General features: G+C 35.3%; 1 protein-coding gene and 1 pseudogene across 23 annotated transcripts in view; both read right to left on the minus strand.

Moving 5' to 3' along the window:
• Positions 1-19,387, minus strand: part of BIRC6 (baculoviral IAP repeat containing 6) — a 226,993-nt gene that overhangs the window by 103,652 nt on the left and 103,954 nt on the right. For all 23 annotated transcript variants that reach the window (XR_003311423.4, XM_048222900.2, XM_026478650.4 and 20 more), the window contains 10 exons: positions 19,146-19,329; positions 18,351-18,506; positions 15,191-15,324; positions 14,376-14,529; positions 11,891-12,007; positions 9,527-9,681; positions 8,896-9,022; positions 6,580-6,690; positions 4,822-4,955; positions 2,232-2,359 (listed from right to left, as the gene is read on the minus strand). Coding sequence is in view for 22 of the 23 variants with exons in the window: in XM_048222900.2 (XP_048078857.1) it covers positions 2,232-2,359; positions 4,822-4,955; positions 6,580-6,690; positions 8,896-9,022; positions 9,527-9,681; positions 11,891-12,007; positions 14,376-14,529; positions 15,191-15,324; positions 18,351-18,506; positions 19,146-19,329 (1,400 nt within the window). In the remaining variant the exon portion in view is untranslated. The remainder of the gene's footprint in view (positions 1-2,231; positions 2,360-4,821; positions 4,956-6,579; positions 6,691-8,895; positions 9,023-9,526; positions 9,682-11,890; positions 12,008-14,375; positions 14,530-15,190; positions 15,325-18,350; positions 18,507-19,145; positions 19,330-19,387) is intronic.
• On the minus strand, positions 15,508-18,309 carry LOC113241081 (60S ribosomal protein L4-like; annotated as a pseudogene).

The following is a 19,387-nucleotide window of genomic DNA, read 5'->3' on the forward strand; positions in this document are numbered from 1 at the left end:
AGATTCAAAAATCAACAAAATGTTAACTAATTCAATTCAGCAAGTATGAAAAGGATAACACATCATGACCAAGTGAGTATATCCTGGAGTACATATTGGTCAACACTTAAAAAAAAAAATCAATGTAATCCACCATATTTATAGATTACTCAAGAAACAACATATGATCATTTCAAAAGATACAGAGAAAGCATTTCACAAAATCCAAGAGTAATACATGATTTTTTAAAACCTTAGCAAATTAAGAACACAAATAAACCTCCTCAACTTGGTATCAGGCATCTACAAAGGAAGCTACAGCTAGTAACATTTCTACTTCTGAAAGACCTCTACTTTTCTAAAAGTGAGAAAAAAACAAAGAGGGCAAATTTAACCACTTCAATCAACCATATTGGAGGTACTAACCAGGGCATTAGGAGAGAGGCAGGACGGGGTTTAGGGGCTAAGACATACATATTGGAAAGGAAGAAATAAAACTGTTTTCATTCACTGACCATATGACTATATACAAAGAAAAATCCAAAGTGGCTATATATAATTTATCCTGAATTGATGTGTAGATCAATGCATTCTCAATCAAAATCCAGCAGGGTTTTGTTTTATTTCGGGCAGTACAGACAAGAATCAATAAATGTATTCTAAAATTTGTGTGGAAAAGCAAAGGAAGTAGAATAGCCAAAACAACTTTGAGAAAAGAACAAAGTTGGAAAATCTGCACTACCAGACTTCAAGAAACTATGGAGGTACCAAGGCAACATGGTACTGGGAAAGTATAGACACAAACATCAATTCTACAGAACAGAGTCCAGAAACGGTGCAAAACAAATATGGTCTATTGATTTTCAAAACACATACAAAGAGAATTCAATGAAAAAAGCAGTCTTTACAATAAAAGGCATAGGAACAATTGGACATTCAGAGGCAAAAAAATAAACTTCAACCCAAATGCAACATAAACTTAAATGTAAAAACTAAAACTACAAAATTTCTAGAAGAAAACATAGCAGATCATTTGTATGACCTTGGATTAGGCAAAGATTTTTTTTCATAGCACAGAAGTAGTTTATAAAAAGGAAAAACTTGACAAGACTTTATCAAAATAGAAAACTTGTTTTTTGAAGAATATTGTTAAAATGAAAATACAATCCACAGATGGATAGAAAGTATCTGCAAAACACTTACCTGATAAAACTGAATGCCCTCTTTACAATAAGACTGGGTATTTCTCTTCGCTTATATAATAATTAATTTACCTAAAAGCTCCTGGCTAATTTATCAGGATACCAGAGACCTTCTTTAAAAACAGAAAACATGGGGCTCCTGGATGGCTCAGTTGGTTAAGCATTCAACTCTTGATTTTGGCTCAGGTCACCGTCTCAGGAAGTGAGATCGAGCCCTGTGTTGGGCTCTGCGCTGGACATGAAGCCTGCCTGGGAGTCTCTCTCTCCCTTTGCTCCTCCTACCTGCCCACCCCCATGTGCTCTTGCTCTTGCTCTCTTCAAAAAAAAAAAAAAAAAAAGTTTTCATCAGACAGTAATGTCGATTTTATAAAATGTCTTACAGTATGAAGATAATAATTCATTAATACGATATGTACTATGATTTTTAACAACTCATGGTCACAATATATTCTTTTAACATATTGCCTGATTTTGTTAATACATTTATCTAGGATTTCTCTATGAAATTAGTGTGTAATTTTTTTTTCTTAAGACTTTATTTACTCATTTGAGAGAAACAGTAGGGGTGGGAGGAGCAGACTCCCCGCTGAGCAGGGAGCCCAATGTGGGGCTGGATCCCAGGACCCCGGGATCATGACCTGAACCAAAGGCAGACACTTAACTGACTAAGCCACCCAGGCACCCCTGTAATTTTCTTTTTTAAGCTATTTTTTTCAGGTTTCAAGTAAAATCCTTGGTAGCTTTTACTCTCTCTGTATTTTAGAACAATTTAAACAGCTTCTAGTAAATTTCACTAATCTGGGAAAATCTTAAAAGCAAGCAGAGATTTGACACATGGTATATCTTTCACAGAGTTGAGTAATCTGAGAGAGCCATAATAAAATGGAATGAAAACAGTCAGGAGAGAAATATATTACACCCCTTTGCTTAATCCCTACTATACTGCTTATCTGTTCTCAGATAAACCCCCAACAAATAGTAAGGGAGAGTTTATCTGAAGGATCACATAATACTTCTGCATCAGGAATATACGTATACAATGAAATTTACCTTTCTGTAGAAAGTATATGAATTAGCTTCAGCAAAAATTCACTGAAAATCTGAGGACATGTTGAAGAAAGATGTACTTGTAATCGGGTAAGAAATTCTTGCATAGCTTGTGTAGCTGTTGGACCAACCTGAAGAGAATGGAAAACATTTTACTGATAATTTTTAAATGAGTAATTCTATAAATGTTATCAAGTGTTAAATCAAGCACTATACTCTTGTAACTTTTCATATGAAAAATGAAAATAGTAGTGATAGCAGGAAACCAATTAATTTTTTAGGTCTTAATATATTTAAACAGAAAATCACAAATTCTAGTGTCAATAATTTTATCATTATGGTTTAGAACTTAAAGTAGGTTTATATAACTTGAGACAGAAAAAAAAATCACCTGAATTACACAAGGAATGCCTTCATAATGCTTTCAAAAGTACAAAGAACTTTTGCACTGATTTTCACAATCGTATTATCCATTTCAAAACAGAAGCACTCAAAGAGGTTAAGCGATCCACAAATGGTCATGCTACTTTTTTTTTTTTTTAAGATTTTATTTATTTATCTGAGAGAGAGAGAGAGAGAGAGAGACAGCCACCGGGAGAGGGAACACAAGCAGGGAGAGGGGGAGAAGAAGCAGGCTACCAAGCAGAGGAGCCTGATGCAGGGCTCAATCCCAGAACGCCGGGATCACGCCCTGAGCCGAAGGCAGATGCTTAACAACTGAGCCACCCAGGCGCCCCAACACAAATGGTCATGCTTCTAATGACTAGCAGAGCAAATACTACCGTGAATGAAAAAAACAAAACCACAAAGAAAAACCTCTAAAGGTAAAAACAAACCTGTACCCATTCAAAAAAGACTGTTTTCCCAAACTTCTGTCTCATCAATGAAAGAAATGGTGAGACCCACACTAAGTAACCTGAGGTATGTTTTGGAATATTTTGTAACATTTTTCCATGTGATTTTATTCTATCCCAATTTGCTATGATCATAAAACCTGGGAGGAGTTTTAGTAAAATAGAATGTAATGTAATTCTTCAAACTGCTTTAAAGTTAGATAAACTTAATTTCTAATACTGAGCACATAAATCGTAGCATTAACCAAACTTCCTACATGCCACTACAATGTCGGAGGATAGTGTGATCTTCAATAACTTACTCTGCCTTTAAAAAGCCAAAAGCGGGAAGAAAAAAGACTATTTTATACAATAGCATGCTCTCCAACACCTAGCTCTACCGCTAATAAACTGTATGATTGTGGGCAATGCAGATAATGCATCTTTTCTCATATGTAAAATAATGAAGTTATTAGAATCAATGATCCCAGGAATCTTCACATTCCAAATTCATAAATCTCTATGTACAATAATCCCTTGATAATATGCTTCTGCTCCCACCAACACTCTGGCCCCATCTAACTACAATAGTTTCTTCTCTTACTTTCATCCTTGTCTCATTTGTTTTATTGTGATCTGCAAAATGAAAGTATATGCAGTATGAGAGTACTGACTAAATGTATCCAACAGAATTTAAGCTGCAAGAAGTCAGAGACTTGGTCTTGGTAACTACTTATATCCCCAGCACCTAGAACAATACCTGGACCTACCACACAGAAGAAGCCTCTTAAAAACTTACGGAATAAATGAAACATTAGAATGGATGGTACTATTACAGACTAGACAGCTACATGAGAATTTATCTAATGGCAAATCCAGAGAAGAATTTGAGATGGTAAGTTTAAAAAGACGGTAACATTGCATAACCTGCACTGAAAAGACGCTATGAACCCTAAACATATATATTTTACATAAAAAAGAAATAAAATGAGGTAGAAATATTTTAAAAAGCAGTACACTGTAATAAGAAATTAATTGATATAAAGGAAGTTTATAGTAAGACTAAAAATGTTTATAAACTCTGAGCAATACTTCTTATTTTTTGTTCAAGAATATATTTAATATTATAAAATTATTAAGTTAGGTAAACTTTCAATCTTGACAGCAGAGGTCATTAAAATGGTACATTATTGGGGCGCCTGGGTGGCATAGCGGTTAAGCGTCTGCCTTCAGCTCAGGGCGTGATCCCGGTGATCTGGGATCGAGCCCCACATCAGGCTCTTCTGCTATGAGCCTGCTTCTTCCTCTCCCACTCCCCCTGCTTGTGTTTCCTCTCTCGCTGGCTGTCTCTATCTCTGTCGAATAAATAAATAAAAATAAAAAAATAATAATAATAAAAAAAATAAAATAAAATGGTACATTATTTTAAAAAGTTTTTTTAATTTCAAAATTTCTGAAATGCTTCCCTTTCAGGTGTTTTTTTCAGAATGTTTCTTAAATTGTCCAAAATCAATGCCAAAAATACATAACTGCATAAAAATCCAGTAAAAACTCAAGAGAAAATTTACTACCCACTATGCTTGTTTCAGTATAGTTATTATTATATATTATTCAAAACTTTTTTAATATTGATACGTAAAATAGTATCATTTAATACCTTAGCAATAAAAATTTTACATATTAAGTACAGTAAGTTTTTCTTTACAAAAGTGTTTATTGAATAGTCTGGGTCTATCACTAGTTTTCAAAAGTCATCTTACCTGGGGACTGTGCTGATTTGTTCCATGTGGACTGGTGCCAGAAAGAAATTTCACTAAGACATGAATCAGGTTTGGATCTGAAACCAGCAGATGAGCAGTACTCTCCTGAGTTGCAATGGCACTGCTTGAACCCGCTATAAAACGTTAAAAAAAAAAAAATTTTTTTTTAATAAATGGACCCTGAAACAACAGAAATACAGTATATAAAGTATCTTTTAGTTTCAAGGAAAACTTACATATTCCTGGGAGTTAGTTTTTTTTTTGTTCTTTGTTTTTCATTTAAGATTTTATTCATTTATTTCAGACACTGAGAAAGTGAGAACACCAGAGGGGCAAGAGGCAGAGGGAGAAGCAGACTCCCTGCTGAGCAGTGAGCCAGATCCAAGGGATAATGACCCAAGCCAAAGGCAGATGCCTAAACAACTGAGCCACCCAGGCGTCCCTGCGAGTTAGTTTATTAAAAGGGTTTGATTCTCTACTGTATTGGCTACGTTGGACTCACATTCCCTATTTTCATCTATCTTCCCTCTTCTAATCTGACTATAAAAGATAGCTGGTTTAATGTGTATCTTATTTAGTACACAGTCAAGTGGAAAAGAAATAATTAAATGCTTACTGACCTTTTGGTGAGCCTATTCTTGGTAATTATTTCCCTCTTTCAAAAACAGGAATCTACTTTTTGGGTAAATCTTAACCCTTCTTTCTAAGATAAATCTAGGCAAAAACTATTCACTTTTGCGTGTCAGTAGTATAAAAGCTGTACACTGTTAAATGATATACAGGTAACACACCAGTTTCCTGAACAGAATAAAATATCCTTTGAGTTGAATCTATCTTCAATATGAGACTGTGATGTTTTTGATCCCATATTTGGAAAACATTCCAAATGAAAAAAAAGGAGTAGTATTTTGATGCTAAACAATGATTTAAACTGACATATTTATCAGTGTGACAGAGCTTTCTATTTAATGAAATTCATCTCAAACAGAATGGGTATGAAATTTACCCACCTCTTAGCATAACCTATAGACAGAATGAAGATTTTAATTCATATATGGCTAGTCCTTATTGTCTACTGTGAACTTTCATCTCTACCTCACAACAATCTCAAGAATACCAGATAAAACCCAGACCTAAATGTGAAAAATAAAATCAATACGCACTACAGAAGATAATGCAGGGTTATCTTCATGACTTCACAATACATAAAGCCATAGAAAGCACTAAAAGTTCCTTACTAAAAAGGTACAGAAATTCTTTTACTTTCTTAATTATAATGAAAAAAAGGGGGTGGAGTAAGGAAAGTAGAAAACCTATTATCACAATCTGAGAAAAAGCAATTATATTCTATGAATACAGCTTTTAGATGTGGTAAACTCATCATACATGTTCATGAATATAACAAATCATTTTTTGAGTGCAAAGGTACTTTAAAAAGAATAACAAACATGAAACAGTAAAAATTTGATTTTGTATTCTAAAAGCAATCAGTTTTATTTTAATAAGTAGTAAGCTTTTAGAAAGTAGAACTATGATTTGAACTCATGATGATAGTATATTATCAAAGTAAGGAAGCACGAAGCCTAAGGATATGTAAGAACAGATTCAAAAGAGATACAATCAAATAAGAAACATAAACTGTTCACAACTATATCACTTCTTGGAAAGATCTGAACAATCTGATAGTAAGAATAAAGAAGTATAGGTCAGAGATTTAAAGGAGTAATTGGATGTAAAGGAATAAACTTTTGCACTTACGATTAAGCTGCATATTTGTCATGAGTGTTAGACTATGAAGCACAAGGCACCATGTCCGGAGCAAAGTGTTGGGATACCACGCTAACACGGTGAGAAAGCTAGTTATTGATGCTATACAGAAAAGAGAAAGGGGAAAAACTTTTAATTAAGGAAAACCAAATGTTTAATTAAAAATAAAACAAATTTAAAAATATGACACTATTTCTTTAAATCAATTCACTACCTAGTGTCCTCAAAACACAGAAATGAAATGAGTTCCCCATTAAATATCACTAAAAATTAAGAGTTAATAATATTTTATGGCTAAGTAAAGCTCAGCCTGCAACACATAAAATGTTATCACTATAAATGTGCTGTGCTTTTCAAACTACAGGCACTTCTACTGCAACACAGCTTGTTTTACTAAAAATCTTCACATTCTACAAGACTAAAGCCTGAAAATAATAAGGGATACTGGAAAAACAGGGATGGGGTAAGAACACTAAAAACCAATGCAACTTCAGAACAAAAGCACAAACTAGAATAATTCGGTCACTTGCAAGGCCAGAGTAGAACATGCTTATGGCAGCTGGAGAAGCCAAACAAGTTATTCAAAATGCACGAACGTAATGCAGTGCCCAGACTGTGCCCTTAAAACACCCTTTAAAAAACGGCTGATTCCAGATTTCAGGCTAAAATACACATCGACTGGAATATTTATCACACTAAAAGTTAACAAAAGCATAATATGTATATAAAAACAACAACTAAGAAAGGAGCACCTCACTGGCCACAAAGGGCAAAATTTCAGCATCAATAAGCACAATTGTAACGGAAACAAAAAACATTTTTTAATCATAAACTTATACAGGTATTTATTAAAGAAACTAACTGATCATGCATGTAGACTGCTTGTGAACCAATTCAATTTAAAAACAAAAACGAAAACAAAACAAACAAAAAAAGAAGTTCCTGCATTTTCCCTGCTTCTAATATACAAACTACCAACAGAGGGTGACAAAATAGCCTATGAAAGGCATCTTCTCTTTATGGAAGTATTTCAACTAAAATGAAGAAGAAGTGACAGAATTAGACTATCCTCATATTGAAAGCTCTAATGAATTATTAATGGCACTGAGCATCAGTGTCTTAAAAATGTAAAAAGAGAGGCAACCTAGGAAACTGCCTAAAAAAAATCAGATTAACCTCCAGGTTTAACTACCAATTTATAGGAAATCAAGAGGACATCAATGGAGATACAATCACTAAAAATCAGGACCGTGGAAATCCTGAAAGACGAAAGACCAAATTTCTTTGATAAATGACTTTTTGAGGGGATAAAAACCACATGGAGGGAACCTATACAGATTAGGAGGGATTAAAGAAACATAATTAAAATATGTGGATCTTACATGGATTCTATTTGTAACAGCTGAGATAACTGGAAATCTGAATACTAACCAGATATCTGATGATAATACTGCATAGTTATTTATTACATAATTATTACATAAATTATATAACTACATAAATATTATAATTACTACATAAACAACTCTTGTTTATGTGTAACGGTTTTCACAATAACAAAGTTGAAAATAACAACAGGAGCACAATTTATAATAATTATCAGTACAGTGGAAGAGATGAAAACCTATTAATTAAAGCAGGGCTGGCTCTTGCCAAGACAACAGAGATAGAAGTGGGACCGTGAGCCACTGGGGCTGTCATTAAGGTTGAAGGACAAGACTATGAGAGCCACACAAAATACAGAATTCACCCCTGCAAGACAGAAAGCACCAGAAATAGATGATCAGTTACACTTTTCTTAAAATATAACAAAAATAGATTCCTGCAGTCAGAGCTAAAGGCTAATTCTATTTCTGTAGAAGGATATTATTTTACTCCCATTACCTTCACACTCTTGCATTTGTCAAAAACAAAAACAAAAACAAAAACCCCAAAACTAATTAACACAACTTCCACAGGAAATGGGACATCCTTCTCCAATTTATCAATTCCCTTGGGGCTGATTCACGTTTTTACGAAACACCAGAGGCAACAGAACAGTTCATGAACAAGATGGTTTTTTTGGGAAATGTAAAGATTAACAATGCAAATTTTAGTTACACATGGGCACAAGATAATACAAACCAGAGAAAAAGTTTTTTGTTCTCTTTCCTGAAAATTATTTAAGTCAATGTATAAAAAAAGGTTTTTTCCCCCACTAAAACATTATAAACCTAATGACAAAAAAGATTAGGTAATATTAACCTAATTGTTGCCTTTTTAGTTTATTTATGCTATGTTAATAATTTTCCTTCTAATAAATCTTACCCTGATTTAATGAAATGACAGGTATTCGATTAGCATTATATAAAAAAATGTCTGCTCCATTTTCTTTGTTTCCAGATGAACTAGAATTCAGGCTCAATGTGAGCCACAACTGGAGAAGGGATTCCAACTGAAAAAGAATGAAAATTGACAGGGGAAAAAACAAAAACAAAAAGTACCTATTATACAATGAAATACTATTTAAACAAAAATTTGATGAATGAATCTCTTGAGTAATTAATTTTTCTATTAAATATTTCCTCTGGTTACTTCTATTCAGTTGACAAGCAAACACATCTTAAAATTCTTGATGAAACAAAATTTAAACTGAATTAAAATCTGTAATTTACCTAATAAATATAGTTTTCAAATTAAAATAGGTGATGTAAGTCTTTAAATGCAGGTGTATGTAAAACATATAATTGGAACTACAGTAATAAATCTTAAAAATCATAAAAATTATAAATAACCTATCACTGAGGATCTGTGGTTATCAAAGGATCTCCAATATTTTTCCGTCTGAGATAATGAATAAATCATCCCTGTCAGGTTGAGAAAGATCTCCCAGTTATTTTCATCTTTTACTAGGCGGGCAATACTGTGTAAAAATACACCATTTCTCCTGAAGTCATACCTGAACATGATGGACTTGAAGCATGGAAAAAAGTTTGTTGAAACAAACATTTAACATTGGGACAGATGATAACTGTATAATAAGCTGGCTGGATTGGTTCGCTGCTTGTAAACCCCCTAGAAGTGAATCATCTGTTCCAGTGGGAGACTGTGATACTGAAAATTAAACACAATTATGATTTTATCACAAAGTATCAGGAGAAATGTTCACTAGATATTAGTATGTATAGGTAAGTGAAGATCTTAAAAAACTTTTTAAAATTGCATTCCTAAGAATGGTTCATCATTATATTATTTGAAAATTTGTTTTTACAACATTACCTGAAAGTCAAAGAGAGAAGCTCCCCAATTCACAGCATTTGTCCATCAAAGGAACAAAACCTTACTCTCTAGCAATTTTTATTTTCTATTTTTTCCTAATTAATAAATAAGGAAAAGGAAGAAAAAGAAGAATCTTGACTAATTCTTAAGAAAGTAGTTTTAGAATAATTTAGACTCAAGTCCATTAATTCTTAAACTTTATCATACATTAAAATTACCTGGGAAGCATTAAAAAATTCTGATGCCTAAGTCACACATCAAACTAATAAATGAGTATATATTCATGGGGAGCAGAGAAATATGTGAGCTCTACGAGAGGTTTTTCATATATTTAGAAAGTTATTATATTAAAAGGAGGACAGAGTTCTGAACAGGACAATAATCAAAAGACACAATATTAAGAGAAACAGATACAACTTACAAAACCATCTTCTAATAGATTTTTTTAAACAAGAAATGTCTAACAAAGAAAAGGGCTACTTAGGTCAGTACTGAGTTGTCTGTGGTCATGGAAAGGCTGGCCCAACAAAAGAGATCCCTCCATTACATGAGAGATAAGATACAATAACACTAGTGTACCAATACCAGGATCATAGAACACTAGACCTTTCCTTCGGTTTTTTGCTTTTCTATATACTTTCTAAGCTAAGAAACAAATGAAAATCACAAAGTGAAAGAATTCAGTTTGACAGAGAAGTGTCTAAAAACCCAAATTTCTCTAATGCGTCATAAACCCCCCTTCACAGGGGAAGAACACGATGCTCTTCCTAGGTTCTAACTAGTCCATCTACCCTTTTACTCAGAGAAGGTGAAATAATTCATAGGCCTAAGAAAAATAAAAACATCACTATCTCCTTAGCACAGTTCCTCAATCTTTTGTCTTTGTGAGACAGGCTGCTATCTATCTTAACTGAGCATGTGCTCGCCTGATAGGAGGCGATCTATCCAAGTCTAGCATTCTACTTCAGCAAATGACTGCCTGATGACCAAAACAGGCAAGCCACCTAACTGTGTCACAGTTTCTGTGTATCAGGCATGCCCAATGGTTTAGATATTGACTGTAGCTACTTTATTGCTACAAAGTCAGAGTTGTGTAGTTACAACACACACTGTACAGCACAGAAAGCAGAAAATATTTACTACCTGGCCCTTTATATAAAACATTTGCATTCCTTTGGTATAGATAATTAGGTAGTAAGTCCTCTCCATTCAGCAGTTCAGTTAGGCCCATATATATCTCTTCCCTCCTAGGCTTTAAGGATGATAAAGATGCCACTGCAGTAGTGACCCCTTATCTGGGGTTCTGCTCTCCATGGTTTCTGGTTTCTGTTACCAGCAGGCAACTGCACTCAGGTCAACAGTAGCCTAACACTCCATCATAATGCCTACGTCATTTACCTCATTTCATCATGCAGGCATTTTATCACCAAATATCACCACCAGAAGGGTGATTCTGAGAGAGAGAAACTGCATTCACACCTTTATTACTGTATATGATTATAACTATTTATTATTATTGTTAATCTCTTACTGTGCCTGATTTATAAATCAAACGTTATCATAGGTATGTTTGTAGAGAAAAACATTATATAGGGTTCAGTACTATCTGTAGTTTCAGGCATCCAATGGGGGTCTTGAAACATCTCTCTCCCGAAAAAGGGGTTATTGTACATAAAAACCCACTTTATCATAAATGTGGATATAATGCAATGAACTCCCAGGCAGCTAGCTAATCAGACAACTCTAGGAATTTTATTAACTTCACAACACAATAACAAAAACATCATTCAGGTTTATCGACTGAATGTAAGCATACTACGAAATGGAAGTGTTTTGTTCTCCCTCCACTTTCCTAATTTAATAATCCCTTGTCTTATTTTTCAACTTGCTTCTAACTTAGTGAGGGAGAGGTGCTATATACTTAGCCCACTCAGATTCACACCACACACGGAATTTAAAAATCTGTCCTTGCTGAATGCACTTAAAAATTATCAAGAGATAAAACATTCATTGCAATACTCTAAGAATGGTGATTTTCACTTACATGTAGGAGATGTATTTGTTAATGCTTGTAAAATGGAATCTGCTTCCAGGGTAGACATCATTTTCAACATAAGTTCTGCTTGCTGTTCAAGTCCAACTTCAAGGCGAGCATCTAGGGCTACGACAAGCAATTCAAAGAAAAAGAGCTATTGGATAATTATTACTCATGTCCTACTTCCTACAATAAAAATGTTGACATCCAAATGCAAAATAGGGTGAAGAGTGTATCCTCACGTAAGAACAATCTGTTAGGGAGTATCAGCCACAGCAGGTACCAACATCTGTGCAAAAGAGGCTAGAGATGGGACACTGGTTATATAGACAGAGGTGGATCAAATAAATGAAGTAATGATAACAGAAGCAAATAAGTTAAGGAAAACGAGAAACAGGTTCCTCGCTGTCAGAGAAAAGAGATACAAATATGGAAAGGCAGAAAGTTAAAATGAAGTCTAGGTAATATTACACTGTATGCTAACTAACCGGAATTTGAATAAAAATTTTTTAAAATTAAAAAAATAAAATGAAGCCTACAGAGTTAATTATAGCCAGATATATTGATATGAACTCAGGGCGTTCTAGATAAAAAGGCAGATATAGAAATATAGATGCAAATGTGTATAAACACACACATTCCCTAGATCTGTCCACCAAAGGGCACAGAAACAGCCACCAAAACAGTAAGTATACCTAGCACCCAAATCTTGGTTTCTTAATCACATTCTTCCACTAAAAGGTTTTTAAAAAAAACCCTTGTCCTTGGGGCACCTGGGTGGCTCAGTTGTTAAGCGGCTGCCTTCCGCACAGGGCCGGATCCCAGCGTCCTGGGATCTGGGATCGAGCCCCACATCAGGCTCCCTGCTCCGCTGGGAGCCTGCTTCTTCCTCTCCCACTCCCCCTGCTTGTGTTCTCTCTCTAGCTGGCTCTCTCTCTTTCTGTCAAATAAATAAATAAATAAAATCTTTAAAAAACAAAAAACGCTTGTCCTTACTTAAGTAGTTAATTCCCAATCTGGGGAAGGAAAAGGAAATAATTAGCCTGGGGCATCTTGTTGTGCCAGAAAACAAGGAAGTGCTCAAGGAAAGAGGAGATAGATAAGCTACGGGAGATCCATCCCACTGGTCAAATCTGGGACAACTTAAACATCGAGCTATTTTACCTTAATAAACACTAAGCAACAAATAAATAATAACAAATTATGACCCACTGAATAAAACAGGAAACCATAGGTCTGCTTAAAAATCAATGAACAGACTTTTTTTGTTTTTTTATAAGAACAGTTTCCAAGTACCATTCTCCCACACCCACAAAAAATTTTTACGAGGGAAAAGAATAACTTTATAATGGCGAATAATTAACCAACTATCAGAACATAATAAGAAAACCTAAGCGTTACATTTCAGATACTTCTGGCAACGATGCATGACCATAAACTAATCATGAGGAAATGGCACACCAACACAAATTTTGAGGGACATTTTACAAAATAACTGGCCTGTAATCTTCAAAAGCATGAAGGCCATGCGAGTGAACTCTGAAGAACTGTAGCAGGCTGAAGGCGACTGAAGAGCTAACAACTAAATGCAAGGCATCATTTTGCTTTGGATCCCTTTGTATAAAGGATGTTATTTAAACACAACTGCTGAAACCTGAATGAGGTATGAGTGTTAGCACTAATGTTAGTTTCTTAATTTTGACAGAATGTGCTCCCTGATTGCTTATGTAGAAAAATGCCTTGATCTGTACAAAGAACAAATAAAAACAAAACAAAAATGAGTAAGATTAGCAACTTACTCCCAAATGTTCTTTGTATCAAACTCACAACTTTTCAGTAAAGGTATGATTGTTTCAAAATGTAGCGAAAGATTTTATTTAAAAAAAAAGTCTGATATATTCTACATGACTAGAAGAGTGCAAAAATAATATTCAGGGTGGCTTCATTCTGTTTATAAATAAAATACAAGTTTATTATTAGCCATAAAAAAATTTCAAAAAGCACAATTAAGTAAAATCACTGGCAATCCCATACAACTCACAAATATATTTTGCTAGGTGTGATTTTGAGAAAAAGATGCCCCATAAATGGAAGCTCCTCCAAAGTGACTGACACCAAAACACACGGCTCTGTCATTCTGAAGGCACACCTGTGAAACTGAACCCTCTCAGCGTACACGCAGACTCGTTTTCTCAAAGGCCAAAACATACATAAACTTAGGACTTGTTTTAAGTACAGCACACGACTAGGTGCCCGGGTGGCTCAGTCAGGTGAGCAACTGCCTTCGGCTCAGGTCGTGATCCCAGGGTCCTGGAATCAAGCCCCACATCGGGCTCCAGGCTCAACGGGGAGCCTGCTTCTCCCTCTGCCTGCCACTCTCCCTGCTTGTGCTTTCCCTCTCTCTCTCTCTCTCTCTCTGGCAAACAAATAAATAAAATCTTAAAAAAAAAAAAAAAAAGAATAGCACATGACTTAAAATTTAACACACACTTACCCTGAGATACTGAAACACTAACTGTCTGTGATCCATTCTTCTCTGTGTTTGCAGGTGGCTTTGCTACAGGAATTCCAAGACCTCCAATGTAAGGGTTGTAATTGTAGGTGCCATAATCAGCACCCCAATAGTCATACCATGTACTGCTTATTGGCTTAAAAGAGTGGAAAAAAAATTGTGGTTTATTTTTACCTCTTCACTAAGAGTGACATTATTTACACTTTCTAAACTCAAATACGGCTACAAAATAAACATTCTCCCCACCCTTTAAACTGCCAAAATATACTTATGATCTTAATGATCTATTGGAATAGATCAGTAATATTCTCATTTTACACCAAAATTTAAAATTACCTTATTTATTTAGAACCTGAGAGATAATTAACATCCCTAAAAAAAAGAATCTGTTATACACAAAAAGAAGCAATATAAAATATTAGGGGTATATCTCCTTCATAAAACGTTGAAGCTAATACAGAATTAGAATCTGAAATAAACTGGGTTTAGAGGAGCTTAAATGCTGCTTGAAATTTAGTAATCTACAACTAAACTTATCCATGCCTATATTACCGGTTCTTACTAATATATAAGATAGTAATAGTGGCTACATTAATAAAAGGGTACAACTTTTCCTAATACTACTCTATTGGTATTATAAAAAGTACTACTATAGGACCTTTAGCAAAATAATGAATTTTGAGAACAATGAATAATGGATTACATTTAGTGATAAATATGTATACTTTCCTGTTTTAAGTGATTAAGCCAAAAGTATAAAATGAAATATTTTAATTGCAAAGAATAGCATATCATACCTTAAAAACTTTGGCTGCAAGAGGATCCTTTTCCAAATCAATATCTAAAGGATCAATATCAACTTCCATTAGATCCTGAAGGAGCTCAAGATCAATTTCTTTATCTTTTTCCAAAGATGAAAGAGGAGGTGCACCTTCAAATAATTGAAAATGATTTTGAGAGAGTATGCAACATAAAATTAACCAATATATTGCCTTCACTTACAGAAAAGGTTATTTTACTTGTATGTAACATGTTTCTACTGATATAAAAATCTCTAAATTTTTATACCTGACAACTAAACATTAGCAAGTATACAAATGTATCACTCTAGAACATACAATTAAAAACACCATGCAAAAATATTTTACTTCCTTGGGAAAAAGACCATGGAATTAGCCCTTGTTGAATTAGGTTGCATAAACTTTGTTGTTGAAAATAATCATTACCCATTTCTAGAACGAACATTACTCATTTTACTACCTCCAATATGTCAATATGTAAACCACTATGTTACATCCAATATTTCAGAAAATGATATCCAGTATTAAAGTGAAAAGCAAAGAAATTTCAAGTCATATGACTGTTATTAAACTTTTTCTTTTTTTTCCTTGCCTTTGATCATCTTTATTGAAAATTAGCTATTCAAAATGATTTGACAATTATAGAATAAACAAATTTAAGTTTTTATGCAGCAGGCTTCTTTTCTTCTGTTGTAGGTTTCTTTTCTGCAGGTTTTTTCACAGCTGCTGGTTTCTTGGTAGCTGCAGCCTTTTTTATCCGCAAAAGGTTTCTTCTGCTTCTTCACACCCTTCACACCAACAGCTTTCTTTCCCATCTTCACCATCACAGGATTCTTGCCTGAAACCCCCTTCTCATCTGATTTGGCTTCTGAGGTTGCTGCTGCCTTATCCATCCAGAGCTTGTGACTCCTGGCCTGGCAAAGAATGGCGTTCTGGCATACGGTCTTTGCATAGGGGTTTAGCTTCGATAGGATTCTTGGGTTTTTCAGTGGATTCTTCGTCAGGACTCTGCTATGAATCTTCTTGCATGATGCTCGGAGGGTTCTCTGGATCTCTGGGCTTTTCAAGATTCTGCTAAGGTCTACATTAAGCATCTTGTGCATGGGAAGGTTGTAGTTACTCTCGAGGGAGGCAGCCTTATGCCAAATGCCATACAGATTGTCTACTTGCAGAAAAGTATTTTCAGGACAAACGCATGCCCACCGGGGCCAAGTTTCAAAATGTTCAATTTGCTTACATTAAGTAAAGTAATTCCAGGGATGGTTCTGAAGGCCTTGATGATACCACTGTCCTCATTATAGATGATGCTGGTCTCCTGTGCTGGATACAATGACAGTTTCTCATTTTGCTCTTGCCAGTTCTCATTCACCAAGAGTCATAGACCTTTCTGATATCATTTTAGGCTTTAAGTTTTTTAAGCAAAACAGCCTCCTTGGTCTTCTGGTACACGTCAACTTTACCTTCAACCACTAAAGGAAGTTCAGGAACTTCCTCAATACGATGACCTTTAGACATGACCAGCACTGGTAAGGCCAGGCAGCCTGGGCAGAGTAGATGGCCTATCACTTCCGTGTTATGTTCACTCTGTGGTGCCACCGGTGCCAGGTTTTTGTTTGGTGCAAACATGTAGGCCCCACGAAACATACTTCTAAAAGCACCCTTGGCAAAACGGTGAGTCCCACCACCTTGAACTCTGGGAATTCAAGACTCAGCACTGGTTTGATAACTTGCTAATTCAATCACAGCCATCTGTTGTTTCTGTGCAAGTTGGTATGAACAAAGTTCACAGCATCAAGTCAAATGGGAGCCTTGAACACAGGAGGCAAAGTAACATTTTTGCCAGATGATTTCCCCTTTTCAGAGTCCACTGGTATCAGTGGATGAGCACACGCCATCACGAGGGATAGAAGAGGGTCACGCTCCTCTCCACCCAGTAGCTCCTATAGGAAAAGCTGCTAATCACCTTATTTTTCTATTCTGAATTAGAAGTTATTTTGCTCTCAGATGTCTCAAAGTTCTTAACTAAATTTCTATGCCTTACAATAAATCTTACCTTCCCATCCTTTTCACCCTCTTATTCAACATACATTTCTAGAATGCCTAGCGCATGCCAGCCTGCACTAGGGTTTGAGTATGTGAAGATTAATAAAACAAACTTCTGCTCTCCAATGAATTAATTGAAGTCCAGAGGTGAAGATACACTACAGAAATTAAACCAACTACAGCATGATGAGTGCTGTAAGAAACCATCTAGAGTAGAAGGCAGCACCGAAGGTAGTCTCCAACACTGCTGCTGGTGGTGGTGGAAAAAGCTTATTGGAGGAGGGCAAGCTTTATGTGAATCCTAGATAAGGAGCTCATCTTGCAAACAAGAGAAGGAAGTCTACTGCAGATAAAGGGAACATCAGGTAAGAAGGATAAAATTATGAGAGAATGTAAGACTGAGAAATGACAAAGGGGTGAAATGACCAACAGCTCCCGCAACATACACAGCAATAACTAAAATACCTTTTTTTTTTTTTAAGATTTTATTTATTTATTTGACAGAGAGAGAGGGAACACAAGCAGGGGGAGTGGGAGAGGAAGAAGCAGGCTCCTAGCAGAGGAGCCTGACGTGGGGCTCGATCCCAGAACGCTGAGATCACGCCCTGAGCCGAAGGCAGACGCTTAAGGACTGCGCCACCCAGGCGCCCCTAAAATACCCTCTTCAAAAAGTAAGGAACAAAGGACTGTACATGCCAAGGTATACATATAGTTTTTAAAAAGGCAGAAAACAACAAAAAAAGAAAGAAAATACACCGAAAAGGCTGGATCTTAAAGAGTAAGAGCCTTTAACTTTGCTATCTGCACCAGTGCGTACCTTTAACTGTTTTCTAGATTGTATTTTCTTGAACAGAGCCAAATCAGACCATATCAAAATAAGGACATTATGAAAGGACTACATCTTATTATAACAAGCATTCATTCAGAGAATCAAACCAAAACATATTTATCATATTTAACTGATGTGGTTACCAAGGCCGAAGCCCTAAGACAAAAATACGAAAACTAATTATCTACTTCACTAAAATTCTTAATTTTGAGATATATTTTAATTTAAAAAATTAAAAAAGAACACTAAGACTATCTTAGATAAAATGTAATTTAAGGAATGTACCCGTTATATCATGTGTCAAAGGTTCATCTATAGTTTCCAGCAACTGAACTGAAGACTGCTGCAGGGAGTCATCAGAGTCCCCGGCTGTTGCAGCTACATCATCACTCACTGCTCCCTCCTCCATGGCTTCTGCAGCTACTGGAGCCAGCAACTCCCCTGTACAAAACAGAACAGTCCTAACTGTCTTAATAAGTTATTAACAGACCTCCAAAACATATTAAAGCATATTTTTCCCCCAGTTTAGAGAATGGCAACATGTATGTGCTATCAACTATAAAAGAGTCTGAGGCAAAATATTCCCCACCTATCTCCTTAATGCTAGGACCCACTGCATTACCCTCAAATGTTAAAGACAAGTAACTAGTATGTTTACACAAAACGTGTAATATGAACAGGAGTTATTATAATCACTTTACATATATTAACTCACTTACTGAAAACAACTTTATAAGAAGGTACTCTTATTGTCCTATTTTACAGATAAAAAGACTAAGGCACATAGAATCCTCAAGGCCACATGAAGTACTAATAAGCAGCCCATTACTGATATTAATAATGAAATCGACTAGCTATGATATTCCTGTGCTTTAACAACCTAACTCCTCCATAAAGACTTAACATGTATACAACTGTCAACATAATTAAATACAAAAGTAATTCTAAATAGTTGCTACTGCTGTAACATTAAACAGATCTCTTTCACTTTGGGGGGTTACAGTTTCTTTTAAATATTACTTATTCGAGCTAAGGCAAGCTAATCTGGACATACCCTATGAAAAATAAATCCAGACAAACCTGCTAATATATCCTGTAGCATACAAGTTAAGGAATACTGAGCCCAAGCACCACCCCAAGATATATCTCCTCTATTGAAGTCAGTTCCAACCAAAAGTAATAGTAGTCTTTCCAGTTGAGGTTCATTCACAATCTCACACAGATGTATAGTTGGCCTCGTGGCATTTGCAATACGTGCAAGAACCTGCAATACATTTTATGAAATTACAGCAATTACAAATGTTTTCTCCAAAAACAAACTA

Source organism: Ursus arctos, unplaced genomic scaffold, assembly GCF_023065955.2.
Source record: "Ursus arctos isolate Adak ecotype North America unplaced genomic scaffold, UrsArc2.0 scaffold_8, whole genome shotgun sequence".
Lineage (NCBI taxonomy): Eukaryota > Metazoa > Chordata > Mammalia > Carnivora > Ursidae > Ursus > Ursus arctos.